Raw genomic sequence first — 12,740 nt, forward strand, 5'->3', positions numbered from 1 at the left:
CATAGCTTTTAAGACGTTTAGAAAAAAAACTCTGGAAATGCAAAAATGTAGAACATAACTGAATCGCATTTATTAAAAAAAACCTCTTTAAATCGAGATTCGATTAAAAGCCAATAAAAATATGGTTTATCAAAGTTGTCACTTTTCGGCGTAAAAACATTCCTTGGACTTATACGAACACAATGCAATAAAGAGCACCTTGATCCAACGCTCCGTATTGAACTGATTTGCGTTCCAACCGTCAATTTTTTTTATTTATTCAAAATAACTCAAAATCAAATGAATGAAATATTGAAAAAGTTGCAAAATGGTTCAAGCTTAACAGAAAGTTCAACCCTAATATGTTTGCAAAACTTTTTTCAAATAATCTTAAAATTTGAAGAAATATTTATTCAGTAGGGTAAAAATATCGAAAGCTATGAAAATTTCACTAATGCACGGGAAATTTTACTACCAAAGATGATTTTGAAATGTCAAAAGTATTTTCAAGAGACCATACAAAAATATGATGTGAAGTGAATTTTTAAATTGGAAATCATTCCATTACAATTGAAAATCAAATGATTAAGATTAACAAAAAGTATGTTATTATCAAAATTCAAGTTTCAAACAGATTTTGCGAATTTCAGTATTTTTGAATTACTTTTCACATGTGGCCCGCGATACTACAAAAGTTGCCAAAATGGCCCGCGAGGTTCAGCTGGCTGAAACCATGAAACTAGAATAAAAATCTTTATATATACCTTACCTCATAAGTTAAGATTGATTTTAATTTTTGCCTTCCTCACGTTACTGAGGAAAGGCTATAAAATCACTCGAAAAATGAACTTCTCAATTGTCTATGTGTGGTGTGGTGGGATGCTGTTCAAAAAATTGGCACTCGATTATCTCGACATTGGCTGAACCTATTTTGTCCGTTTTGGCGTCATTCGATCCGTCTTGGGGTCCCATAAGTCGCTATAAAAAACTATGCAGTTTAGTTAAGTACTTCAAAAGTTATGTTAAAAAACGATTTTAACAAAAGTCCGGAAGATTGTAAAAAGGATGGTTTTTGTAAGAAAACCCGTCAAGCTATACATTTTCAGAAAGGTATTTAAAAGACCTTTCCAACGCGTTCAAGACATTGAAGATCTGACAAATCTATCAAAAGTTATAAGTACTTAAGTGTTATTTATACGCTTTTTGGAGGCCGGATCTCAGATATGTTGATAAAAACGTTGTCCGGATCTCTCATGCAACCTATCTTTGCATAGGTACTCAAAAGAGCTTTCCAACGCGTCCAAAACATTGAAGATCTGACAACCCTATCAAAAGTTATAAGCACTTAAGTGTTATTTATACGCATTTTGGAGGCCGGATCTCAGATATGTTGATAAAAACGTTGTCCAGATCTCTCATGCGACCTATCGTTGGATAGGTACTCAGAAGAGCTTTCCAACGCGTTCAAAACATTGAAGATCTGACAACCCTATCAAAAGTTATAAGCACTTTTTGCATTTTGGATAGCACCCTTTAAATGTGAGGAAGGCCCCAACTACCTAAGGGTGGATTAAGTAACGTTTTTGAAATTATTTTGATTGAAAAGATGAGAAGATTTCACAAAAGCATTTTTAAACATTGCAAATAAAAAAAAACAAAAAAAAACAGTAGTTGAAAATTATAGGCTAATTAGGAGACTTTTCGATAGCAAATTTATTTTTGCATTAAAAAAATGTTTATTCTCAACCCATGTTTTTCAAAAATACATATCTCCTAAACCAGATATTGCACCATCACGCACTATGGCTCAAAAGATGTATTTTTTATTTATTTTACCTTTAGTGATAAAAATTTAAATAACATAAAATCGTGACCGGATCCGTGGCTTAATGGTTGCGGCTTCTGTCTCGAAAGCAGAAGGTTCAGGGATCAAATCCTGGTTGGTTTGAACTTTGAATATGAACTAAAACCTATAAGAATCAGGTGGGCTTATAACTCACACCTTTGGATTAATGGTCTGTGACGCTAAACAGTCGGCCATCATGGAGTTGAAGCTCAAGAACTGAATTTATCCGTGGTGGCGAAATAATGTCACGAGGTATAACATATCTAACCATTATATAACTACTAACACCGTCTCAAAAACAGCCCAGGGCCAAACTCATATAGTCATGAACTGGACGAGAGTGTCGTGGATTGCCTGGCCCGAGTCATGCCCGATCTATGCCTGTACAATTTCAGACGAAATCGTTGGTCAGAAAAAAGGTATTCGCTTCAAAGGTTCTTGAAATATGTTGTGGTCTCAGTTGAAATATACTACGGTCATGGCCAAGTCCTGCCAAGACTGAGGTTCAAATACATACACACATACACACAAAAGTTATATAACATAAAATCGTATTTTTTCAGAAAATCGGAATGAAAAATATCTGAAAGCCTTGAAAAATCAAGATCAAACAATTTTTTTTTCGTTTTTTTTTACTTTTAACATCAAATTCGAGTTATGCGACCCCGTTTTAGTCAAAATTATGTTGTGAGTGTATTTTAATAAAAAAAAGTCATTATCATTTTATTGTAGTTTATGGGTCATACTTAAGCTCGACCAAAAAAATATGATAACGAGATCGTGATTCGATTATCCGAAGATTCAATTATCCTGAGATTCAATAATCCGAAGTAAAAAAATCCACAAAATAAAAAAAACTTTTTTCTCTTTTTATTATTATTATTATTGCTATTATTAGTTTTTTGAAGAGATCAAAAAATATTTGAAATGGTCGTAGTTTATTTTATTTGTTGGAATGCATTTTTAAGGAAAACTACTTATTGCAGAAATTTTTATTTTTAACGTCAATCAACAAACTTACCTACCAATAAAATCCCTTTACCAAATTTGTTCCCCCCAATCTCCAACGCCAAATATCCGTGCAATAAATTATCCCGCCACCATCAGTCTCAATCACGGCGCGTTTGACAGCCGTGCTGCGCTGGATGCATGTCATATATTATGATCAGCGCGCAAATATGAACAGCAAACAAGGACGCGCACTCACACACGCACAGATTATGTTGTTGCAGCGTGTGAACATTGGTAAACAAAAACAGTTTTCGCCTACATATGGACGAGGAGTGGCAAAAACCAATGGAGAGACGGTGGGGAAAGAGATGGACAAAATAATTTTACTATCATATATTTTTTGTAAGAATAAAAAATGAAATTTACAATCATTGATGATTTTTATTCTTACTAAGATTTCAGTTACTCAAAAATTACTATTAAAACAAAAAAATAGTTCTTTTTACAGTTTTGTCTACCAATTCCTCCAACTGTCACATGGCAGCAAAAAGTGAAAATTGGCTCTCCCTTCCCCTGGATTCGATGACTTGTTGAAATATTTTCCCATGAGCTTCCCACGTGGACTTTGGACGTTCCCCTCTGCACAGGACGAACCGAGGTTGAACTTTAAATTATTATCGAACAAGGCCAGCCCCGGCACAGCACGGCCCCATAAATTAAATTGCAGATTTATTTGCTTATACACACCACCACCACCACTACCAGTAGAACGAGGCAGAGTGTGTGTAGTATGCTGCAATTGGGTAATGCGTTTCGATGTGCGACACCGGAAATTTATGCACTCATTTCCGGCTTTGCGTGGGAAAATTTTCGCAGGGAAATGATCACTTGATTAATATAATCGATGACCCAAATTTATGATGTTTGGAAGCAAACCGGAAGAGCAGATCGAGAGGCGCATTTTCGCATTTGATGAATTATTGGATTATGTGCTGTGATTTGCCGGCGAGCTATGGAGTCTTTTGATTTTTTTTAAAAAGATTTTAAATAATAAAGCCATAAATCATAACCCAACACCATTACATTCAACTTGTGCAACTTGAGCGCACTCATTTTTGAAAGCTTTTTGGAAATCCTTCCAAATGACCAAATGACAGTGACAGATTTCAGTCTAGGGTATGTTGATACCGCTGGAACAGCTTTTCACTAATGCTCATCATTTGTTAGCTCCTAAATCTGCGTGGCATTTGCTCATTCTAGTCGCAAGTTGCAAGCCATGCAATTTCATTACGGAACAAAAAAAACAATCCCTGTAAAGGCCACATAAAATATTAATGCAGATGAAGATATCTATTTTTGAATATGTAAAAAGGGTATTAAAAGCAATTTGTAAATTTGTATGAAAAACGTTGAAACGCGTTTGAATCACAAAAACTATAGTATTTTATATTATTTATTAAAATAAAAAAAAATAAAAAAAAGCAACAAGTCGACCAATTTTTGTCCCTTCGGAAAAAAACGACGGCAATTTTTATCAGAAAGGTCAAAAATCTTTTTTTTTATTCATTAAAAGAAAGCTTTTAAAATATTTTGGTCAATCATGCCGTTAGAAAAGTTGGTATTATCGCGTACAATAAAATCAAAAATTTTAATAAAATTTTAGAACTCTATAATAATAATAAAATAACAAAGTCAGATGCTGGCACCAATAAGCAAAAGCTAATCATTCGCCGAGCTACCGTGGCCGTGAGGTTACGGGTTTCGCCTCGTAAGCGGAAGGTGACGGGTTCGATTCCTGTCTGGCTCGGCAGAGTCAGATCCCTTAAAAGAGTAAATCTGCTCACTGGGAATACTGACCGGTAGGGGATGAGTTTCGACTAGCAGCGTGCTGGGTTTCCTATCCAGAGGTCGTGAGTTCGATTTTCGTACCGAGATGATGAAATTTTAAAAAAATAGATTCTAACAAGGTATTATGTACCGGCTCCGTGGCTTAATGGTTACGGCTTCTGCCTCACAAGCAGAAGGTTCAGGGATCAAATCCCGGTCGGTACCTTTGAAATTTGGAATACTGATGTAGCGACCCTCAGTTAATCAGAATATAAATTTAGATTTTTAGTTCGACCAACAGGGAAGAATTTGTCAGAAGTACATTAGTCTTTACAATCAGACGAAGTGCAACATCTTCAGATGCACTCATTAACACATGTTGACACGAGTCAAGTGTTATATTTCTAGGAGCACGTAGGTTAAGACATAAATATACACAGTAGGAGGATGGAAGGAAAAGCACAAAACGAAAATAGAAGGGTCATGAACTCTGCCAGGATCCCTGCTGAGAATTTTCGAGCAGAAAGATTTCAAGATCAACGCGGTGTAGTCAAAACGCACGTGGCTGAGCTACTCCCGTAGAGATGAATATTGCGCATGCGTCTTGACTAAAAACGCTTCAGAGTATAAAAGCCTAAGTTAGATTTAGAATCAGGGGAGTTGGAAGTAGGAGAGAGTTGAGAGTGGAAGTTGAAATTAGCAGTTGAGAGTTGAGAGTTCGGTGTAAGTGCTACGATGCACAGATTCAACCAAAATGCCACGGGGCATATCTTAGAAGCATAGTGAAATGTTGCCATAAGCTTAAGAAAAATCTAAGAATACAAGTTACGGCCTGGCACCCCTAGCCGTATTGCACCAACACTTGCAGACTTGTCATACGAAGCATTCTTTCTGAAATAATAAAGCAGTCTAGTTTCATCCTTCAACCAGTGCAGTGCTGAAGTCAATTATCCGAACCTCCCCACGGGCCGGGAAGCAGCCAACATGGCCCGCTTCCCGGGAACCCCGTACATAACTGGCGCAGTCGGTCGTCTCGGAGGATTACCGAGACTTAAGGTAAGTAATTATTAAGTTTTAGTACAATAAATTTAGGGCAAAAAGTCTGGTTCACCAGCAATTTCCTGTGTCGATATTGCGAAATCGTAGTCGACACAGGCTATAAGTGTTTAGCATAGGGCAAAATTAGATTTTGCAATAAATTTAGGGCAAAAAGTCTGGTTAACCAGCAATTTCCTGTGTCGATATTGCGAAATCGTAGTCGACACAGGCTATAAGGTTTTAGTATAGGGCAAAATTAGATTTTGCCGTAAATTTAAGTGAAGAAAAAAAAACCCCGCGTATGAACGTAGCCGATATGTGGATGATACGATGGTCAGCAGAAAATGCTTTGACATGGTCGTCGCGCTGACGCGATTGAAACGAAATATCCAAAACCAAAAGAGTTCTATAAAAATTAAAAATTAAAAATTAAAAATTAAAAATTAAAAATTAAAAATTAAAAATTAAAAATTAAAAATTAAAAATTAAAAATTAAAAATTAAAAATTAAAAATTAAAAATTAAAAATTAAAAATTAAAAATTAAAAATTAAAAATTAAAAATTAAAAATTAAAAATTAAAAATTAAAAATTAAAAATTAAAAATTAAAAATTAAAAATTAAAAATTAAAAATTAAAAATTAAAAATTAAAAATTAAAAATTAAAAATTAAAAATTAAAAATTAAAAATTAAAAATTAAAAATTAAAAATTAAAAATTAAAAATTAAAAATTAAAAATTAAAAATTAAAAATTAAAAATTAAAAATTAAAAATTAAAAATTAAAAATTAAAAATTAAAAATTAAAAATTAAAAATTAAAAATTAAAAATTAAAAATTAAAAATTAAAAATTAAAAATTAAAAATTAAAAATTAAAAATTAAAAATTAAAAATTAAAAATTAAAAATTAAAAATTAAAAATTAAAAATTAAAAATTAAAAATTAAAAATTAAAAATTAAAAATTAAAAATTAAAAATTAAAAATTAAAAATTAAAAATTAAAAATTAAAAATTAAAAATTAAAAATTAAAAATTAAAAATTAAAAATTAAAAATTAAAAATTAAAAATTAAAAATTAAAAATTAAAAATTAAAATTAAAAATAAAAATTAAAAATTAAAAATTAAAAATTAAAAATTAAAAATTAAAAATTAAAAATTAAAAATTAAAAATTAAAAATTAAAAATTAAAAATTAAAAATTAAAAATTAAAAATTAAAAATTAAAAATTAAAAATTAAAAATTAAAAATTAAAAATTAAAAATTAAAAATTAAAAATTAAAAATTAAAAATTAAAAATTAAAAATTAAAAATTAAAAATTAAAAATTAAAAATTAAAAATTAAAAATTAAAAATTAAAAATTAAAAATTAAAAATTAAAAATTAAAAATTAAAAATTAAAAATTAAAAATTAAAAATTAAAAATTAAAAATTAAAAATTAAAAATTAAAAATTAAAAATTAAAAATTAAAAATTAAAAATTAAAAATTAAAAATTAAAAATTAAAAATTAAAAATTAAAAATTAAAAATTAAAAATTAAAAATTAAAAATTAAAAATTAAAAATTAAAAATTAAAAATTAAAAATTAAAAATTAAAAATTAAAAATTAAAAATTAAAAATTAAAAATTAAAAATTAAAAATTAAAAATTAAAAATTAAAAATTAAAAATTAAAAATTAAAAATCAAAAATTAAAAATTAAAAATTAAAAATTGAGACGTTGTGTAATTTTATTGTAATCCATTATTACATGGAAATACAAAGGGTACAAGTGAATCGTAATCGAGGATTACGTAATCTTAGATTACATTCAATATAAATATTTATTTTTTTTTCATGTTTGTAATTTAGTATTACAAACTTGGAAATTTGTAATTTGAAATTACGAACTAGCTTGACAATTTTTCACCATTGTGTTTTCACGATACTTTTAAAATTCCCTAACCCAAAAAAAAAGAACAAAAAAAAAAAATGGACGGGCAATTGTTACAAAGAATGATGTATTTTTCCTGAAATTAATTCTGTTTTCATCAAATTATCCGAAGTCGATTCGCACAATATTATCATATGGTCGTGTTGCTCAATTGGAGCCCCAATTTGAAGATTTTCATTGGCATTTTTGTTAAACATTCTATTTACTAAATGTAAGCTATTTACTTTACTTTCATCCGCCTTTTACTTTTACAATAAGTATCAAATACACAAAAACAGCATCATGACTACCATAACGCTGAAAGAGAAAATGCACCTTTGTTTGACGATGGAGGAGTCGTTATATTGGCATTTTCTGTGTAACATTTTGTGTACTTGTTGTAAGTTGTCTATCTCTACTGTTATCTGTCTTTTACTTTCACTATAAACATCGAATATTAACCAATATTTTTTGATCCATAGAGAATCAGGATGATAATCACGAGCCGAAACCGAGGACTGGCAGGCAAACAGCATCGAAAAAAAAAAATCAATAGCATCTTCATTCCTTCCTTTATTTGATATTTCTAACGCTTTTTACTTTTAGACTTCCACCATATTCACTCAACACCCGCTTGGTAACCACGTCTAGGGAAAGCAGCAGACGTGCAAAACAACCAGGCTAATTTCTCCCCAATGAACCTAACCAGCGTTGGAGAGGTAGTAATGGATATGAAGAATGAGTTGTAATTGTAAAATTTGTAATCATTGTGGCGTTAACGAAAAGAACAAAAAAAAAAAGGGTTTTATGCCGTGATTGAGGAGAGAGCAGACATAGCTCAACCTCAACCCAAGTGCTTTTGTCCCTTCCAAAAGCCTTAACCTGCGAAAATTCTGATGGATGCTACTAAGAAACTGTACACCGAATATCGCTGTTAGAATTAAGTTTGGTAGGACAAGTTAGCAAGAAATCGTTTAAATCAAACCAGAAAATTCTCATAATTCTTATGAGCCTGAGCCGCATTAACCAAATGCTAGGAATGTGATATCCTTGATACGTCAGGAATCCTTCCTGTTGCCATCCCGGGGCTCCAGACAACTAGATTTGTGAGGCCCTCGACACGTCAGGACTCCGTCTAGCCTGGAACAGTCATTGGGAATGTGATGTCCTCGATACGTCAGGCATCCGCCCTTGGACGAACTCCGCAGCAACTCGAGCACATCAGTGGAACTCAGAAAAAAAAAACTAAAACAGTTTTTTAAAGTCGAATCGAGACGATTCGAGTCTAACGATGGGGTAGTTACGGCCTGGCACCCCTAGCCGTATTGCACCAACACTTGCAGACTTGTCATACGAAGCATTCTTTCTGAAATAATAAAGCAGTCTAGTTTCATCCTTCAACCAGTGCAGTGCTGAAGTCAATTATCCGAACCTCCCCACGGGCCGGGAAGCAGCCAACATGGCCCGCTTCCCGGGAACCCCGTACATAACTTACATATTTTGGAGTTTAAGTGAAAATGGTGTCGTTCTGTGCTAAAGGAATAAAAATGAAAGAAATCCCACTGATATTAGAGACTAAGCTTACACAAGCTTACACACTGAATTTGAACTTTGAATATGAACAAAAATGAAAATGAATCAGGTGGGATTCGAACTCACACCTCTGGATTGGTGGTGTGGGACGCTAAGCTGTCGGCCATCAGAAGGTTTACACTCCAGTAGTGAATTTGATCCGTAGTGTTGAAACATGTTATCTTCTCATATTAAATACGCGCTGATCCCTGATTTGCCTGACGGGATTGGAAGTCTAAATATAGGTCGAGTTTCCTTCAGATGCTTGCTTCTATGTTAAGGCGGGGCCGAACAATGCCCAGCGACCTCGGGATTGGACCGCAAGGAGCTCTGTCATTCTGAAACGGGTCGTTGGAAGCAGCGCGAGGGCTATCACTACCTAATACCCGGGACTGAGATAAGTTGTATCAGCATTCGGCATATACAAAGTCTGATACAAACTATACTTTCCCATAATATCGCTACCGGTTAGCGGGTATTGGATTGGACCACACACTAGCGTGGTTCACGGATATATGAAAAAGACAAAAGTGTTCAATTTCGTTTGCATCAACCGGAATTTTGAAGTACTATGACCCAAAAAGCTAGCCTGAAAATTTTAGCTTATTTGGTTATGGTTTAGTTGCTCCAGTTTTGATATGAAGTTAGAATGGAATTTCAATAAATTTAATTGATTTATTTTTCACTTTTTAACTCTTCTTCTTGAAAGTTTTCCTCAACCCGATAAAACTTTATCATGTAAGTGTTTTCTTATAGGTTTTGATTCGGGGAACAACTTTGTAGAACATCGCAAAGCGCTAGGAAATGATCCCGAAAAGATACAGATTAATTTTTTAGCATATTTTGAAATTTTGCCGAAAAAAGTAAACTCTAAAAAACATCCTGTATCTTTCCAGGATCAATTCTTAGCACTTTGCGATGTTCTACAAAGTTGTTCCCCGGATCAAAACCTATAAGAAACCTATGAATAGGAAAATTTGATAGGGTTTTGGGAAATTTTCTATAAGAACATGTAAAAAGTTACAATTCTCCATATTAAATTGAATCAAGTTCCATACTAACTTCAGATCAAAACTGGAGCAACTAAACCTTAACCAAATGAGCTTAAATTTTCAGGCTAGCTTCTGGGGTCATAGAACTTTGAAATTCCGGTTGATGCAAACGAAATAGAACACTTTTGTCTTTTTCATATATCCGTGAACCACGCTACCACACACACACACACACACACACACATAGATTCTAACAAGGTATTATGCTTCTGACATAACACCTGGTGAAAATAAAAGCCAACTGGCCTTTAATAAGGTTTTATGGAAGTTTCAATAAAGGCTTTAAAGCCAGATGACAATGCCATGCCAAACGGTTTAATCGCATGCTTCTTTAAAACCAAGGGTATTGTAGCTGTAAAATGCCATTAGGCATGCAAAAAGCTCACTTAAAACCATAAGCTCCTAAAAGAGCATTTAACGCAGCCAAATAGTAATGCTTAAATATGGCGTTAAACGCGTGGTCTGATTGAATATGATTGACCTGACCGACCGACCGACCGATTGATGAAAAAACACTTATGTAAATGATGATTTTCTGACATCTTTAGCATAGCCATAGAGGTTTAAAAGTAATTTTATCATTTTTTTTTTTGCAAAATATTGCATCTCCCCCACATTTGTCAATAAAATTTCAACTGCAGCCGAATCTGAAGCACGGATTGCGAGGCATAAGCTTTGAAATTATTTTATTTACCTCCAATATCTATCATTTTATCAGCGCCATCGAAGACTTTTTTGCCAGAATAAAAGCTGTCTGGCATAAGACGTTTGAAGACATAACTCCTGACTGGGTTTTAACAAAGGTTTTTAGGATGTTATTAGGATTCAATTGTAAAGCCTTGAACTCCTATGTCGGTTTTATAAATAGGACGTGACAACCTTTTGCGGAGGTCCTTTTGGAGTTTATGTGGGGTTTATCGAGGTTCTGGGGAGGCTGTTACAACTAAGTGATTTTAATGTGGGTGTTGGCTGATAAGTTTTATAGCGGTTGTGATAGCTTTAACAATTCAATGGAAAAGAACAATATTATATTTTTCAGGTTTTTTTTAAAATAATTAATGAAATATGCATAGATTTAGAATTCAAAAAACATTTTTCTCTCGATAATATATCATGACCTTTCTTTTTGTTGTTAATCGGCAATGTCGGCAACTTGCTCTTGCCAACCTCGAAGTTTTATAGAGAATTTTGGTGGATAAGACCCTCTTCACAATTTTTTTCGGAATCTTAAATATATGTTATATATAAATGTTATCTTTTCAAAATATAATTCAATTCAATTAGTTTTTATTAGTAAATAATCAATTCACAATTTCGAAATTCCTATAACCTAATGGAGTTTTGGAGTACCTTTCAACTATGATTTGTACTATAGTTCATTTTGATATAATTGGATATTCTAACAATGGATTTGCCAAAAGTAGGAAAAATTATTTAAAAATAAAACTTCGAAATTTTCTAAGGAAAAGGATAGAAATAGAAAAGCTTAAAACAAGATCACAGTTTGTGTTGTCTTTCGACGTCGATAAACTTCGCTACACAAGGCAGCTTATCCGTTGTAGATATACTTCATCATAAGCTCGCTCAGAGCTTGGAATTGTTCTGCCTTGTGTCGGCAGGCACGAAAGCGCGTGAGCATCTCTCCAGCAAGAGTGAAAAACTCGGGAAGCGTAAAGAGATCTTGTGCTTGTCCCGGTGAACTAGCGCACGAACCTCCCCAACCGGGAGGAAACGCTGTATTGGCCAGCTGCTTTAGCGGTTGAGCTCGATTTCTTCAAAGGTTGGCGGGACGCTGGCGCATTCTTCTTCTTGTCCTGCTCCTCAAGGCAATCTTCCACGCGGCAAAGCCGCGGAAATTTGCCGTGTGGTTTCCACCGCAGTTCACGCACTTCACGCGCGCTTTGTGATGCTGGGCGTTTTCCCCCAGCGGAAGATTGCACCTTTTGGTGAAGTGGGTCTCACCGCACTTTACACACCGGGGCGGAAGATTACAATTTCTAGAACCGTGTAGAAATTTTTGACAGCGGTGGCATTGCGCTGCGTCGGTCGGATTCTTCGTGTTGAATCGCCACGTCACGAAGAAGCCGTCCAGTGCTTTGATCCACCGTAGGTCCTGGATTTTGACGGACCCACGATCGAAGTACAGGAGGTACAAGGTGTACGTACCTGTCACCGTTGTCGATTTCGAGAGCACTTTTTCTCTCGAGGCTTAACCTTGACGTCAGGTTTACTTCCAGGACGGAGATCGGGCGGTCCGGATATCCCTGAAGGACTATCTTTACTGGGACCTTCTCTGCTGGGTCAAATGTAAAAAACTTGAAGTTTCGCAACTTCAACTTCTTCACTACCATGTCAAAATTCAGTTTCTTGTATGTTATCACTGAAGTTTTACTAATTTTAAGACAATATTGGAATCGTTTTTCACAAGAAAATTATATTTTTTTAAACTAGTTTAACTAAAAAGTAGGCATCCAACAGGTTCCCCGACAATTCTGGTGGTTAGTTCCTGGTCCTAGTCCGGGTTTGTAAACGTAGCACTTTATCGTTTCCCATCGTCGTTAAAAGAT

The 12,740-nt window shown here is 33.6% G+C and overlaps 1 protein-coding gene and 1 long non-coding RNA gene across 2 annotated transcripts in view; one reads left to right on the forward strand and one right to left on the reverse strand.

Annotated features, from left to right (window-relative positions):
- LOC119765997 overlaps positions 1-2,020 on the reverse strand; it is a 32,051-nt gene extending 30,031 nt beyond the window's left edge. Inside the window, exon 1 of the mRNA XM_038250309.1 lies at positions 1,980-2,020. Within this exon, the coding sequence (XP_038106237.1) occupies positions 1,980-2,020 (41 nt within the window). The remainder of the gene's footprint in view (positions 1-1,979) is intronic.
- A 2,833-nt stretch (positions 2,021-4,853) lies between these two features.
- On the forward strand, positions 4,854-8,946 carry LOC119767517. The gene is made up of 2 exons (XR_005277562.1): positions 4,854-5,659; positions 8,032-8,946. It is a non-coding gene; the product is annotated as an uncharacterized LOC119767517 (long non-coding RNA).
- The last annotated feature ends 3,794 nt before the right edge of the window (positions 8,947-12,740 follow it).

The sequence above is a fragment of the Culex quinquefasciatus genome, chromosome 2, assembly GCF_015732765.1.
Source record: "Culex quinquefasciatus strain JHB chromosome 2, VPISU_Cqui_1.0_pri_paternal, whole genome shotgun sequence".
Lineage (NCBI taxonomy): Eukaryota > Metazoa > Arthropoda > Insecta > Diptera > Culicidae > Culex > Culex quinquefasciatus.